Source organism: Zalophus californianus, chromosome 12, assembly GCF_009762305.2.
Source record: "Zalophus californianus isolate mZalCal1 chromosome 12, mZalCal1.pri.v2, whole genome shotgun sequence".
In the NCBI taxonomy this organism is placed as follows: domain Eukaryota; kingdom Metazoa; phylum Chordata; class Mammalia; order Carnivora; family Otariidae; genus Zalophus; species Zalophus californianus.
In genome coordinates, this window is record NC_045606.1 from 47,330,629 (window position 1) to 47,346,746 (window position 16,118).

Here is a 16,118-nt window from a genome sequence, read left to right on the forward strand (position 1 = left end):
AATGGGCAATTCTATCAAATAAAATCAAGTATAGGAATGAGCTCCTTTTAGACATATGGCAATCCTATAAATAAACCTATGGCCTTATCTCTCTTAAGTGATTAGAAATTCTGTGGTCATCTACCTAATCACTGAATCTATCCTGTAACTAAGCTGTTTATCCTCTGATTTTTATTTTTTACTTTGGAGCTTCAAATTGAATAGGAGTTCCACTGAACTTAAAGTCCTGAGCCTATACTTCTAAAGATTCGCCTTGGATATCTGATATCATGGAATGGAGAAACAGTATGTAATCAAAATACATGATGTCAGACTTCAGAGTTTTAAATTTGGTAGGGGCACCAATTATGTGCCACAGGCCTGAGCAAGTTTTTCAACCTCTGTCAGCCTCAGGATTTTTCTTCTGTAAGATGGTATTAACAGTGCTTAATTCCCAGGATTTTAGAGACTAAATGAAATAATTCTAATTGAGTGCTACTCAGTAAACAAATGTGCCTTCCCTGTCTATCCTTCCTTATGGTAGATTAGCGAATCTGAGAATCTTCATAATTATTTGCCAAGTCAGTTTGCATCCCTCCATTAGAAGTGGCAAGTAATTGATGAATCCTATTTTTAGTGCTTTTCCCCTTGAGAGAAAGAGAGGGAGTGCTTCAGTCAAGAATAAGCATAAATTACATGGTATCACTCAAGATTAATTCAGAACATTTATAGTAGTTATATGATCTGTCATCATGTGTTAGTACTCAGCAAGAGAAAACTGGACTGGAAAATTAGCAAGGTTGAAGGTGAAGAATAAAGTGCCCCAGTTAACACATGCAGGCCCTGGGAACACTAGTTATCTGGAAAATTTGTAGCTTGAAAATGTTTGCATTTCTAAAAGAAAAACATTTGTAATGATGGTGAGGATAGCTAAGAGAGAAAAGAGAATGGATGAATTTGCACTTACTTTAAGAAAACTGAAATTTACCATAGAAGTATTTTATAACTTTTGAATTATTTCCATTTTTAGATCACTCCTATAAATTCACATATATTCAAGCATATATATGTATTTATATATGACCCAACGAACTATTCTGACACCCTAAAAACTTACCTAAAGATTTGTGAACCCTCTCTTTTCTTTGCCATTCCTTGAGGATTAACCTATAGACTGGTCTTTAGGAGGTAGAATATGAATATTCAGAATTTTTCATGCTATAAATTTAGCAATTTTAAGCCTGCAGAGGGCTCCCTGCTTTGACATGATTCTATATATGCAAAGTCCAGCACAAACTGTTGGTAAGGAACCAAAGTAAGGTTTAATGTTTGTTATGGGCTTAAGTATTTGCTCTAACTGTGTTAAATTAAGTTTAAAAAGATGAATGAAGCAAAGCCGAGTCTCTACTTCTGACGCTTGAGATATAATTTGTTAATTGTTTCATCATGCAAAATTTAATCTTCCTCTACTTTACCAGTCTGAAAACCAAATGTGCTTTAATTTTGTATCATGAGTCCGCATAGACACCTGCTGTCTGATTCTTCTAACAGTTTTATATTTCTCTCTGTTCAGAGCTTAAATAACACACTATCTATCTATCTATCTATCTATCTATCTATCTATCTATCTATCTATCTATCTATCTATCTACCTACCTACCTATCTACCTATCTACCTATTTATTTATTTATAACACATTTTAAAGATGAGACTGACCAGCTGATCAGTGTCTTAAACCTGGAGATGAATATAGGCAAAGCTCAATGAAGAACAGCATTGTTTCAGTGTTTATAATTGTGATTACAGTAGGCCCCCTTCTCTGCAGGGGATACATCCCAAGACTCCCAGTGGATGCCGGAAACCACAAATAGTACCGAGCCCTATATATAGTATGCTTTGTCTTATACATACAAACCCATGATAAAGTTGAATTTATAAATTAGGCACAGTGAGAGATTAACAATAACTAACATAAAGTAGAACAATTATAACAATATAGTGTGATAAAAGTTATGTGAGTGTGGTCTCTCAAAATATCATATTATACTGTACTCAACCTTCTTCTTGTGATGTGAGAAGATGAAATGCCTACCTGATGAGATGAAGAGAGGCAAACGGCATAGGCATTGGGATGTAGCGTTAGGCTACTGCTGACCTTCTGACAGTACATCAGAAAGAGGGTCATCTGTTTCCAGACCATACTTGAGTGCAGGTAACTAAAACCATAGAAAATGAAACTCTGGATAAGGGTGCACTGTTGTACTTAAATTGTGCATTTAAATCTTTTTTTTTTTTTTTACTCTTCATCTCTCTATTTCCTTGCAATTTATTTGTTGGAAAAAAAAGAACAAGAAAAAAACAGCATTTAAATCTAAGAAATATCGGAAGAAGGGAAGAAAAAAATTCCAACTGTTTTCAACACCTCCTGCCATTTTGAACCTTATTCTGCTTATTCCTGTCAGTTCTTACCTAATAAAATACTCAGCAGATTTTTCCAATCCCAGTGAATAATGTCCACACAACACTTAGAACGTATTTATTTAGAAAGGTTTATTAACATTATTGTGACAATTTAAAATACAGTTATCTCCCAGTTTTTTGAAATACTGCATGAATTAAGCCACCTCAGTTTTACGAAAGACCTATATTAGTACCCATTTTCCCAACCAATAAGAACATGAAGAGAATTTCTGCTTCTGTGAAAAAGAGTGAAGAGTAAAAATAGCATTCAGCATTTGTTTTGCAGTGAGCAGTTCTAGAGGCCACACATACCTCGAGCAGTGAGAGCGGCCGCGTCAAGCTCCTTCCTGGGGAAATACCCTCAGCCTCTCAGCACCAACCTGCCAGAGCTTTGAACTGTGTCTTTGAGCGTCTGTGCTTTATTCTGATTTATTTTTCTTCACCCATTAGCAACATGAGTCTCAAGGTATCAGAACAACCTATGAGAGATTTTTTAGGGGGTCTGGGAATGCTCAAAATTTTTCCATATAAATGAATGGTTAATTGCTTTTTCACTTTACACCATTTTGGCTTATGAAAGATTTCATAAGAAGGCTCTATTTCAGATAACAGGGGAAACCTGTAACATGGAATTACAGGTTTCTGAAATTATAGGTTTATGAAAGATCTGATTTTTTTTGTAAAAGTGAAAATTTCTTCCAGTTAGTGAAAACAGGTACTATTGTAGGTCTTTCATAATGCATAAAGTGAAGCATAACGCAAACTTTTGAAAAGCAGGGGATACGTGTACTGCATGCTCTTCAAATTGCCAAAACAAACAGATCAAACATATTAGACATCGGTACTAACTGTTGAATACACATACTCTGACAAATTCTCTTCATTTTCATTTCAGTGATGTCTTTTTCAGAAAGTAGCTCCTTAGGTTATGTGGTTTTCAAAGGTAAATACAGACTTAGGCAGACAACTAATGTAACACATTTTTATGAGAACAAATATTTATCTAAGTACAATTTTAGCAAACAGAAGTTGTCAAAAATGCAAATTAAATCTTCGTTCTTTTTAAGTTTTCCCTTCCTTTTCTTATACTCATTGACTTTGATGCTACCAGTAAATATAACATCATTGTATTTGAAATTACTTGCTTTTAACCCTAGCAATAAAGGAAAGGAACTGCAGTGGACTTTGATTTTAGTAGAAAACAATAAATATGGAAAGCAAGCATAAGTAAATAAGCATATTTACCTTTAATTAAAGAAATGGTTCATATAATCATTATATAATTATATTTCCAGAGGCAATCATAATATACTGTGGTTGTAGACAACTGACTAAAACCAAAGAATTGAATACAAACTTATTTCCAAGGGCCGAAGGCAAGTTCTTTCATGCTTCTCACTCCCCAGAAAGCAATGCAGATGGAAAAAAAAATCTGAAGAAATAAAATACAAAGAGGAAAAGCAGTTAAAATTGAATCAATACTTTTGTTCAACTGTGTTAAAAATATCTTTGCGGGGGAAAATGAACAAGAACATTTTAGACAGTTAAATTAATCAAATTGAATTTAGCAGTTGTTCACTGATAAGAGTTTAGCCAACACAACTTAAAAAGCGTTACATTTGAGACAGGAGTGGGAGTAAAAAGTTTTGGTTTTGTTGCTTTTAATTTTTATACTCCCAAATCTGGGTCATTTCTTGGGATGGGACTGTGAAAGTTAGATACTGCATGAGCCAGAACTTTCCTCTGGCATCTGGGCATACTGTATGGAGAATGTACTGTATGAAATGATCTCATTGTTTATATAGTTTAAGAAGCATTTGGAAAAGGAGAAATAAAAACATTATGAAGAATCATTCCTCTCTGGGGCAATGCGATCTAACCTGTTATGAACTTTACACAACGTGAACTAAAGGTTAATCACCACTGCTGATTTACCTTCTCAGTCCGTTGATCTTATCAGGTATAAAAAAATGTACTACAAAATTCTCTTTAAAATCGATGACATAGCTGTCATAATAAGCAGCCATCAGAGTTCATTGAGTTTACTTTCTTGCTTTCAAGTAACATCACACATTTCCAATAAATCACCCAAAATTAGCCACATAAAACTCTTGATTTCTGATGATCTTAGCAAGAACATTTATAAGAATTCATGGTTGTAGAATTTTTTATTATGCATAATCTAAATGCCATAATGCCATAACACATGTATCTTCTCTTGAGGTAAAATCCAAGCATGAGTCCTGATCTTTACGCCTCAGAGCCCTCCTAAGCCAACCCTTCCCTTTACTCTTACCTGTGCACTAAAATTTAACTCTAAGATTGCTTTTATGATCTCCATTTCAGGTGTTACTGGTATGACGATGGAAAAGAGTAACACCCCCCAAAAAACGGGGTGATCGGGATAGCTGTGCAAGTATCTCTCCATATATATATTTTTTTAATTGTGCAAACCTCTCGCAACTACAAAAATATGACCAGGTCTTCTCCCCAGGAAGAAGATCACTATTTGTGAAAGATCCACAAAAATATACAAAGAAGCACATTTAAGTAATAAGACGGAGCCTTGAGGAACATTCTGGGGTGATGGACTTGGGAGATGCCAAGGGCATTAACTGAGGCCAGCCATGAATTTAAAGAAAATAGCTTGAACTGTGGTTATTTTGCAATGAAAGCCTGAATATGAAAACAAGAACACCACCACCACCACCTTCCTAAACACTGATATTTAGATTTTACAGGTGGGTTGTTCAGTTTCATATGAACCTTATGGTTCTTTCTAGAGAACCGTTATGCTTCACATTAGCCAGTCTGCAGTTTTCTTCAAATACATGCATTCCTTTCAGCCTATAATATGCACAATATAAAAAATATATATCAAAAATAAAATCGGCAGTTATATTGAAGCAGAAGTCAAGAATAATATTAACATTATGGAGTTGCCTCAAAAATCAAATACAATATATTTAAAGGCTGGTTTTGATTTTGTTTCTTTTGACTGTAATTCAAGAAAAATGACTTCATGGGATTTCTCATGATGGTGCCAAGCAAAATAACACCAAGGTGGGGAGTATTTATGAAGGCCCTTTGTGCAATGAATTGCATTAGTCTATGAAGATGGGTAATGTTGACAGGGGACTAGCTGCAAAGACAACTTTCCAATGGGACAGAGATGATAAATGCATAATATCAGTATAAATATTCCATTCAATCCATAATATTCATTGAGCAACTAACAGATACTTTGTGTTGTGCAAGGTAGTGGAACCTGAAATATATTTGGCAACTAAAGTTTTTATTAGTTTTGAGTTTAGTGTTTAGGGTCACAAGGATTCCATGGGTGAAGCCTAGGGAGAATGAAACTGCTAAACTGTTTGTAAAATTTTGCTAGGGTATCATGATTCTCCTCTTCCCTACTCCCCACCCACTAGACTATCCATACTTTCATCTGGGATCCCAGAAATATTAAGAACTTCTGATCTAACAACAGAATGAAAAAAAATTAAAATTCGGTTCATGCCTCTGTGGTTAATCCACAACTTCACAATTAAATCTTTCCACTTTTGAAACTATAATTCAAGTCCTATTTTCTTAAGGGTCCATCCCTAACTAAAACACAATTGCCTTTTCCAGTGATCTAAAATGCTTTTAGCTTCCTACCAAAAAATGCAATGTTGGACAGTTTGTAGTTTTATTTTGTTTCTCTGTTTTTGTTTTTTGGGTTTTTTTTTTTTGCCCCTATATATTACCTCTTTAAAAAGATGGGGTGAAAAACTGATGAAGCATAGAAGTCCAGTTCAGGTTCAATGTTAATGTGCAGTGAGACCCTTGCTTAAACTAGCCTTTGTCTTAGGTGCCTTATTGGATTATAATGTTTAATGCTCATTACAAACCTTGGTAGATTGGTACCCAACTTGCTCATGCGGTGATGGGAATTTAGAATTTATGGGGTTTACCAAGAAATCACAAAACTACTAAATATCAGAGCTGGGATATGTTCTTATGTTTATGTAGCATCTCCCAGAAAAATCTAACTGCACATCCTAGGAAAGCAGTTCAGTGACTCTGTGCATCAGTAGGGAATCATTTCCTTTTTTTTTGTAGCCCCCTGTACTTGCCTCATGATTTTTGAGTCAGTAACTGCTAGGTTTCTGACACTTTTCACAATCAACATTTTAAGCATAAATTGGAGTTTTTATATATAATGAAATCCAGAATGGCACAGAATCATAGAAACTAATACAATGAATATGCCCTTCTCAAAATACGCATGATCCTGAAATAGTTACTCGATTTCATTAGAAAATAGTTAAGTAGGAAAAAATAGATTTGCTCTTATATTTTTGAAAGTGTATCTGTGTGTAATATATATGTATATGTATATATATATTTTAGACATAAATGTATATTTTACATAAATAATTTTACATAAATTTCACATAAAATTTTAAGGAGTCAATAAAACCAGTTGATTATTGATTGCAGTCATTCCATTTTAAATTTTCTCTTGTCCGAAACTTCTCTTGATTTTTGTATCAACTTGTCCATTTTGGTTTGCCATAATTGATTAGATTAAAAGCATCATTTGAAATAGTTGTTCGTTAACATATTTCCCAACGAAGTATTTGTTCAAGGAAGGCAGAAGAATTACTGCTTAGGCCGGTGCAAGAAGAAATGGCACCTAAAGCAGGTTTTTTTGCAACATTCTTCTCTAATCATAGATACAATGTTTCTGAATATGTACAAACTCAATGAACGCTTATTTTATCCTAGGTTTGGGCAAGTCCCAAGATTTTAACAGCTGGATTCAAAATATGAAATGGAGGAAGTTCACTCTTGGTGTCAAGTCCTGCTTGAGCTAACACATCATTAGTGGCTCCTGTCTTCAGGCTATTTCCTTGACTTCCCAGGCCCCTAGACTCTGATGCCTGAACTTTGGCCTGTACAGATGCTCTCCCCATTTCCTCCACCCCTTTCCAAAAAAAGTGCATCAATTGACAGGTGGCTAATCTGAGCCACTAATCCATACTAAAACACCAGTGGGAACCGATATTTTATTCTGCTGCCCTCACTGTTATGTTTGTGTTTTAAGAGGTCTTATTAAACATAGCTCTACTTACGAGCAAATCAGACATCTAATCTTAAGGGAGACAGAATAGTATCAGAAGAGGTATTTATGTGCATATGCCATCTCCTCAAAGTGCAATCCCTCAAATTACAAAGCTAGTGGACTGTTCTTACACCTATATACATATCTGTCTTGGTTGGTTTGAGTCCACCTACTTCTATGTATTAATAAATGACCTGAGGTGCAAATAAAATATCATCTTAGGTAGTGGATAATTTCCAGTAGAACTAGCTAGCAACACCCCACACGTCTCAAATCATTTAACCTTCAGTAAATTGGCAAATGAAATGAAAGTTTTAAAGTACTTGAAAAATTACCCACAGGAGAAACTAAATCTCTGAAATAGGTGACATTGATTTTGATTCTCAAACATGGATTTATTGTTACAAATACGGAAATAGAAGACACTGAGAGATAACATCTCATTTAATTTTATGCTTAGTCACAGTAGCAATATAATTATGTATACTAAATCACTAAAAAGTTAAACGAGCAAGTTAGAAGAGCTGTCATTTCGTAAATGGTGGGTAAAGTTTGATAAATTCTACCTTCACAAGGAAGGAATGTGGAATACTTTAACTAAAAATAGCATTTTTTTGGTGAAGATTTGAGACTTAAGCACTCTCAAATAATTAAAAAGAATATTACTGCTTGTTTCATTGTTTATTTTCAGCCAAATTTAGACTTTTGTATGGATTTCCTAAATTCTCCTGGAATGGATATACTTATTTTTTATGCCTAACAAATCATATCCTGCCTATAAAAGGAAGAGTATATTTTTACCTAAAAATTATTTTTCTGACATTGATGAGGTTCATAAAATAACAATTAACTGGCTATTTATCACAACTATAACAACAAAAACAGCAACACTTTGTTTTAAGAGTAGCACATTAAACATAAAGAAGTTTTTACCAAATTATTTGGAGAAAAATAAAACCAATGCTTTGTTAAATATGCTCTTTAACATATTTTGATTTTTTTAGAGATGACAATTGTCTGCTGTACAGATAAACAGATAAGAACTTAAAGAGTTCAAATCTGAATTGCTATAAAATATCTCCATTTCCTATTAATGCAAGAGACAAATACAAACAGAACTAGACCAGAAATTGGAGCCAAATGGATTGAAAGTCCTTCTGAAGTGAAAACATCGAAAGATATTTGGTAATAACACATTTTTTTCTTAGAATTTTTCAAGGATACAGTTTGACAAATGCCAATTCAAAAGAAATCGGGAATTACTGATTTTGTTTCTGTATATGACTAAAAAACTAAGAGTCATATGCAGACAAATAAACAAAAGGCTTAAGACAAATAATTTCCAGGCACTGCAACTATTACTTGGAAATCTTGTGTTCTCCCTCTGCCTTTGTTTCTGTACCCTATTCAAAGCAGATTCAGTCACTGCTATACTTAATACGTGCTCCTATCAGATTTACTACTATTAAAATGTAAATCAAATATTGTTTTACATGTTTTAAATATAACTGAAATTCTTAACTGAAGGAAAATAATATAAAAAGAAAGTTTATGTGAATGTCCATGATAACAATGCCTTATTTAAAACAAATATAGATTTTTCTTAATCATTACATATGCTCTGGTATTAATTTTCAAACAAGATAATATATTAAACATACCATGATCATGTTTTTTAAAAGAAAATAAACACAAAATAAATATTGGAACAAAAGTTTTAATTCAGCTGAACTCTGAAACCTGAAAAATCAGGTATTTCACTATTTTATAACTCAGTGGAGGCAAAGGACTTTAATAATTTTAGTGACAAAAAAAGTACTAAGTTAATTTAGATAAAAAATACAGAATCTTCATTGATAATTATCTCCTATTATGTACAATAATTTATTCACTTCTGAAAGTCTAAATGGCTCAAAAAAGTGTAAATTATTTTCAACAATACCCCTATAGAACATCCTATTGTTCATCTATACCACACTTGAGCTATCATGATAACATTTGAAAACCATAAATATTAGTAAGAATAGCATAGATCACTTAGAGGTCTTCAAGACCTACCTAACATTCAGAGAATATACTTGAAGACAGTTGTCATGAATTAGCTACCGTGCATGCAAACCCATCTGGTCGAAATTGTATAAACTGTAATTAGCATAAAGTGAAAATAGATGCTACATTTCTCAAAAACATCTGTGGATTTTTCATCTTTGAATTCAAAATTATGAATAAAGTGTCTTTATAGATACAGGACTTTAAAATTGTCCAATATTACCAACACTTGTTCTGAGGGTATGACCATCCAGTAATATGGATTTTAAAACTGCCTTTAATTTCTTACTATATTCTTGCTTTTCTTTGTACATAATGACACATCTTTGAATTTATGTTGATTTCCTAGAAAATTTCTAAATATTTTAATATACATACTCTAGATATCCAGGCTTCCTTTTCAGTTTTTTCCAGGTTCCCCGCCCCCTCCCCCCCAGCTTGAAGTTTCTCAAAGGGACAAGTACAAGGAAAAGGTCAAACTTAGCACAATTAAAGCATAGAGGAAAAAAAATATATATATATATATTTTGAAACTGAACATTTTTGAAAAAAATGTTGCTGGATTAATCATGGTCCTTTAGTGTCCTAACAGAACTCTCTGTAATGATGAAAACCATATTTAACCTAAATTCAAAGTACTACACTTTTCTAATCCCCATTTACTTCTGACTACTGAGATTTAAAGCGTTTACGTTCTAAAATCAGAACTCTGTTTTAACAAAAATTATCAAGAAAAACATTCAACCCTAGTCTGCCAAAATGCCATTTTCATGGTGAATGAGTGGTGGTTCTTGCCAAATAATCTCATCATAGCAGATTGATTTTAAGTGTATTGTGCATACCAAAGGCCCGCTCCTGTCAACTGTCTGACATTAATCAAGAGCCTACATCTTAAAAAGAAAACAAAAAAAAGGCTACATCTTTTCACATGCATAACAATTTTTAATACTTGATGTACAAAAATCTATATCTGAAAGACCATGTGTTTACCAATGCAGAATACCATTCAACACTGCTAGCCCTGGACTTGTGGTGGGCTGTTAAAAAGAATTCTTTGTACTTGCCTACTATCTAGGAAACAAAGGAAGTCTCTTAAAAAATGAGTTTATTTTCAGGAAAAAAAAAAAAACACCATGTTTACAGAAATAATAGTGATGTCTGGTTTTAAAAACACGACAGTATATCTTGGAAGGATATGTTTTGAGAAGATCTCTTTGTATTGTTTTTGCTTGTGTCAAAGGGATGATTACAGCCCCAGTAAATGGGTACCTCCCAGAGTAGGCTAAATAGAAGGCCAACAGCCCACATATGGCTTGCAGCTTGGGGGATTTCTCTCAAAGTTCTGCCAGAGATGGGACTGCCCAAATGGTTTCTCGCGTAAGTCCTAAGTCATAAACTGCATCCTACGAGGCCAGCCATGCCAGAACTGGACCCAAGGGTATACAGAGTCTTGGCTGATGGGAAACAATGACTGCTTCCTAAGGAAGCCCCAGCTGCTTTCCTGAGAGACACCCCAGATGCCTGAATTTTCCCTTACTTTCCATTTTTGACTACCTGTTCTGGCAACAGTTCCAACAAAGGGGGAGGCAGGCGGCAGGCACCCAGCTGTTTTCAATAAGCTTTGGCAATGTAGGTACTGATTACATAAATGCTACAAACATTCAAAGAGTGTATTTTCTAGTTTTTAAGCTATAAAAAAGGTGTGAGCCTGTACCAACACCCTAGATCTCCTCTGCTCCAGATAATGATAATGCTGATCAGGATGATGACTACAATGACCATGAGGAAGAGGGTGATGATAATCAGGGCTGTAATTATGAAAGCAAAGATTATTAAAGGAAACATGATATCATGAACTGCTGGGAAAGAGCTCAAATTATATACAGAATTGGAAAGATGAGAAATTTCCACATTTCAGGGGCAAGAATATATATATTTTTTTCCTTTAGGAAACAATGAGGTCAAAATGTGCAATTAAATCACTGATGTCTTATATTTCCCACAATCCAGGGGAAAAAAAACAATCAGCTGTTGCATCATCCATTTGCATTAACACTTCCCTTTTCATTCGCATATATTCAAAAATATTATTTTAAACTCTTAATATACAAGTTGGACTTTGAACAACACAGGTTTGAACTGCATGCAGACACTTAAATGCAGTTTTTTTTCCCATAAACACAATACAGCACTGCAAATGATTTTTTTCTTCTCTTCCTTATGAGTTGCTTCATAACATTGTCTTTCCCTTAGCTTCCTTTATTCTAAGAATACCGTATTTAATACGTATTACATACAAAATATGTGTTAATCAACTGATTATGTTATCAGTAAGGCTTCTGGTCAACTGTAGGCTATTAGTAGTTAAGTTTTGGGGGGAGTCAAAAGTTATACATGGATTTTCAACTGCTTCGGGGTTTGGTGCTTCTAACCTCCACGCTGTTCAATTGTATGTAAAATATCCAAGAAGGTATATTAATAAAAGGTCTTGGGCTTATATTAAGATCAGGTTCAGAAACCTAGTCCAACTAGAACTCTGGAAAAGGAATAAGAGGATTAAGTTGTCCCAGTTCAACACAAATTATTTTGCATCAGTAGGTTACTTAGCATTTCAATTTCTGCCTCTATAAAATAAGGATAAAATCTTCCTAATTCTCACAAGCTTGTGGTAAATATTGACTCAATTAAAAAATTATAAAGTTCTATGAAGATATAAGATAATTAAAGTGTGCTATGTTTCTTGCTAAAAAGATTCAATAAACTAAAAGTGACAGTAGAGAGTGACAGATAAGGAGATGTGCATTATAAGTAGAATTTAGAATATGAGAGTTTTCAACAATACCAGCTCTTTCTCATGCATGGTCATAAATTAAAATGATCCTTTTGAAACTGTGGATATATAATCATTGCTGGGAAAATATCATTATCTTACAAAGTAGAGTAAGATTTTAGTGGGTAAGTATAATTATAGATTGATCATCATTTCAAGTATTTCCATTATGTACCTCATCCTGTAAAAACATGGAATTCAATGTTCTTGATGAGTTTTTATAATGCCAGACTGTTGAAATAGATCTTTTAGTGTCCTAAAATATTTTTAATTTTAATTCATTTTTATGACACAGAAATATAGACTAAATAATAGTTTCTAATTATCCTCCATCCCACTTCTGTTACCAAACTATGGTTTTGATATTTCATGTTACATTAAATTTCCTACTCATATCTAAAATTATATTAAAAAATAATTGTTTTACACAGATATTTTTCCAGGGAGATGCTGAGTAATATAATGGAAACAATCTTTCATGAAAATTCTACAATAAATAGAGATAATTCTTTAGTGGTAGTATTTCTTGAAATATTCTAAGATAAATATGAAATATATATATATATATCGAACATAGCTGAGTTAAGACCATTCTAAGTGGAACTAAGCTGATAGCATAATATATTTTTTGACTAGGATGGACAATATAACATAAAGGAAGTGGTCAAATTTAAAGGACATGATGGAGGAAGAATTGTAAGAAAAGGCCAGCAAGGAATTATTGTTCTACACCTTTGCTTTATAGGCAATCAAAACACTTGAAAAGCCTTCAAAATTTTCAAGAGACTCAATGTAGGAAATCTATTATTTTAAAGTCACAGCTGCTAAAATAATAAATCTTAAAAATAAACACACATATTATTCTAATTACTTACTATTTTTTTAGTTCTAGGTATGGCATCCATAAGAAAAAATAGCATGGCACCAACCTCAAAGGTAAATGTATACACAAAAAATTGCAATGAATCAGTCTCCATTGGGTTGTATTCATTATACAAATAGATATCACAGTCTTGTTTTATGCCAGGCATTTCACTGCTAACAGAACTCACTGGTGAGCACCATAGCCCCTGAATTCAGAGAATTTAGATCTACACAGTTTCCCATGAAATATCTATTAAGGGTTGGTATTTTTATATATATCTTATTTCTAAATCTTCAGGTAAAACTATCTTCACAGTGTTGTCGTTCAATATAAAAACGTCTTTTACTAAAATGAGGCCAATCACATAGGTACGTTGTATTTTCCACTGACGTAGCTTATTTGTAAGATGAATACTTGCCACAGCTACCTTATAGGATTCTTATAATGAATATGGATGAATCGTCTTCATTCAGCAGAGAGAGTGTTTCCTAAAGTACCCATAACTCAGTGTTTTGAGCTCATGTGGGAATACAAAACAAGTGGCTTTGAATCATAATTCCATCTTGAGGAAGTTATTTAATGCCCCTATACTTCAATATCTTCACCTGAAACATGTGGATAATCTTACAAGGTAGTCAGGATAATTAAATGGAAGAATAGGCATAAAACTTGGGGTTTCATGTATCAAGTGCTCAGCAAATGTCAGTAGTTTCAGCAGAAGCTATTTTGTTATTATGGATACTAGTGACATTAAGTCAGCAATGTTTTCTAAACTTTATTTATAATATTTAAAAAATTAAGAAAGATTTACTTATTTAATTTAGAGGGAGAGAGAGCAGGGGGGAGGGGCAGAGGGAGAGAATCCCAAGCAGACTTATGTTGAGCTTGGAGCCCGACATGGGGCTTCATCTCATGACCCTGAGATCATGACCTGGGCTGAAACCGAGTCAGACACTTAACAAACTGAGCCACCCAGGCGTCCCTAAATTTAATTTTGAAAATATATCATAGCATTTCTTCCCCTCCATTGCATTTAGCCTTTAAATTTTTCAATTATTATTTGTGCATTATATGTCACATTAAAAAAAGAAATTATTTTCCACACATGTGAAATATGTGTAGAGACTGGCAAAGGTTGGCAGAGATGGATTCCCCAAACATCCATTTCTAGAAATCAAAATCCCTAATCTTCACCTTGGACATAAGCTGGTCTCCTGGTAACTTGCTACTTAAAATTTAAAAAGTTAAGACATATTAGGTTCATATTTGAAAAATAACTTAGTGGACATCACCAAAAATGCACAGAGAAGTAGCAGCAGTGATTCTTACAAAACTCTGCAGAGGCATATATGAAAATAAAATAAGTCATGGGCAGTTTTGGTAGTTATTGGCAAATGATGGGTTTTAAGAACAAAAGAAATGCCAGAGGTAAAATACTTTGCCTGTTTTTATTTATAGTTCAAGAGATACAACCATATATAATCAACAGTGAATCATGGACTAGATAAAAACTAACAATTCTGAAGTTTTTGTCTTACAACTTGACCTAGACAATATATTATATTCGTGACTATTGTCTAGGTCAAGTTGTAAGACAAAAACTTCAGAATTGTTAGTTTTTATCTAGTCCATGATTCACTGTTGATTATTTCTCTCCTCACTGAGAGAGAAAGAAGACAGAGGGAAGATCCTTAAAAACAATTATTATAGGATAAAAATTCTGGAGGAAACATAACCAAAATCAAGTACTGAATGAGGGAAAAACTATACTGTAGTACAGTATGAGTTTTCAGAAAATATCTTTGTATCTGCAAATGTGTTTATAATTATGTCAAAAGATATATTTTATGGATTCTGGGGAAATGTGTTAATAATTCTCAGAAATAAGTTAGGGCAAGTAGAACCTCCCTAGTTAGCTTCTGAAGTTAGCACATGCTACGAAAGTTGTCCAGAGTTAAAATTACCCTAGGAAATCCCTTAAATAACCCCTATAGTATAATACCCACGGTTTTGTGTGTGCAAACCCTTTATGGTAATTTTTTCACATACTTGTGTTTGAGAACTATTGTGCTAGATTGAAGAAATTAACAAAGGAAAGTCTCTAGGTAGATGTCTGATAATTTAAACCAATCTTGCCTTTTGATTAAGTGGCAAAACTTAACAGAAAAAGAAAGAAAGAAAAAAAAAGGGACAATGAGCTCTAAATTGTTCCTGGTTATTTTTTAAGGTTATTCCCTTTAATTTTTAATGTTGAGCCTCTATGACTCTGGTACATGTTAAGTGGATGTGTTTGCTTGCTTTTGTGAGGGTTAAACAAGACAGGGTAGTGTATCTTGGAGCTCCAAATTCTAAAAGCAGCTTAAATGTACATATGGCGTCCCTCCTCTTTACGTTAATATACAGGAAAATACTTAGTTTGGTTTCTTGGACATAAAAATTTTGCTTTCAAATGATGTTTTAACTGCCCTCAACTTTTTGTGTCCATTGCTATTTCTAACTCCGTCTTTGACAGCAATGACCCTATCACACCTACATGGCAGCAGTTTTTCTGCAAACTTTCAAATGAATAAATTCAATACAAAATCTGTCACAACACGTGCGATGTACTGAGACTTTGTTATAAGTAAACTGTATTTCGATTTCAATACTCCCTTTGTTCTTGACCTAATTATGACCCTCTGTAATAACCCAGTTCACCACAGAGTCTTTAGTATAGGGATTCCCCTTGTTATGAAGCAGAAGTTACATGGAGAAACTTTACAAAATCGTGGAATATGAGGACTGTTGTGACCTTGAAAATTTCACCATGATGAATACTGACTAA

General features: G+C 33.6%; 1 protein-coding gene across 2 annotated transcripts in view; it reads right to left on the bottom strand.

Moving 5' to 3' along the window:
- Positions 1-2,521: 2,521 nt before the first annotated feature.
- AGMO (alkylglycerol monooxygenase) overlaps positions 2,522-16,118 on the bottom strand; it is a 390,408-nt gene continuing 376,811 nt past the window's right edge. The window contains exon 14 of one of the 2 annotated variants that reach the window (XM_027573869.1): positions 2,522-3,872. In XM_027573869.1, the coding sequence (XP_027429670.1) occupies positions 3,798-3,872 (75 nt within the window). In that variant the 3' untranslated portion in view covers positions 2,522-3,797. The remainder of the gene's footprint in view (positions 3,873-16,118) is intronic. The other variant, XM_027573870.1, reaches the window with a different exon arrangement.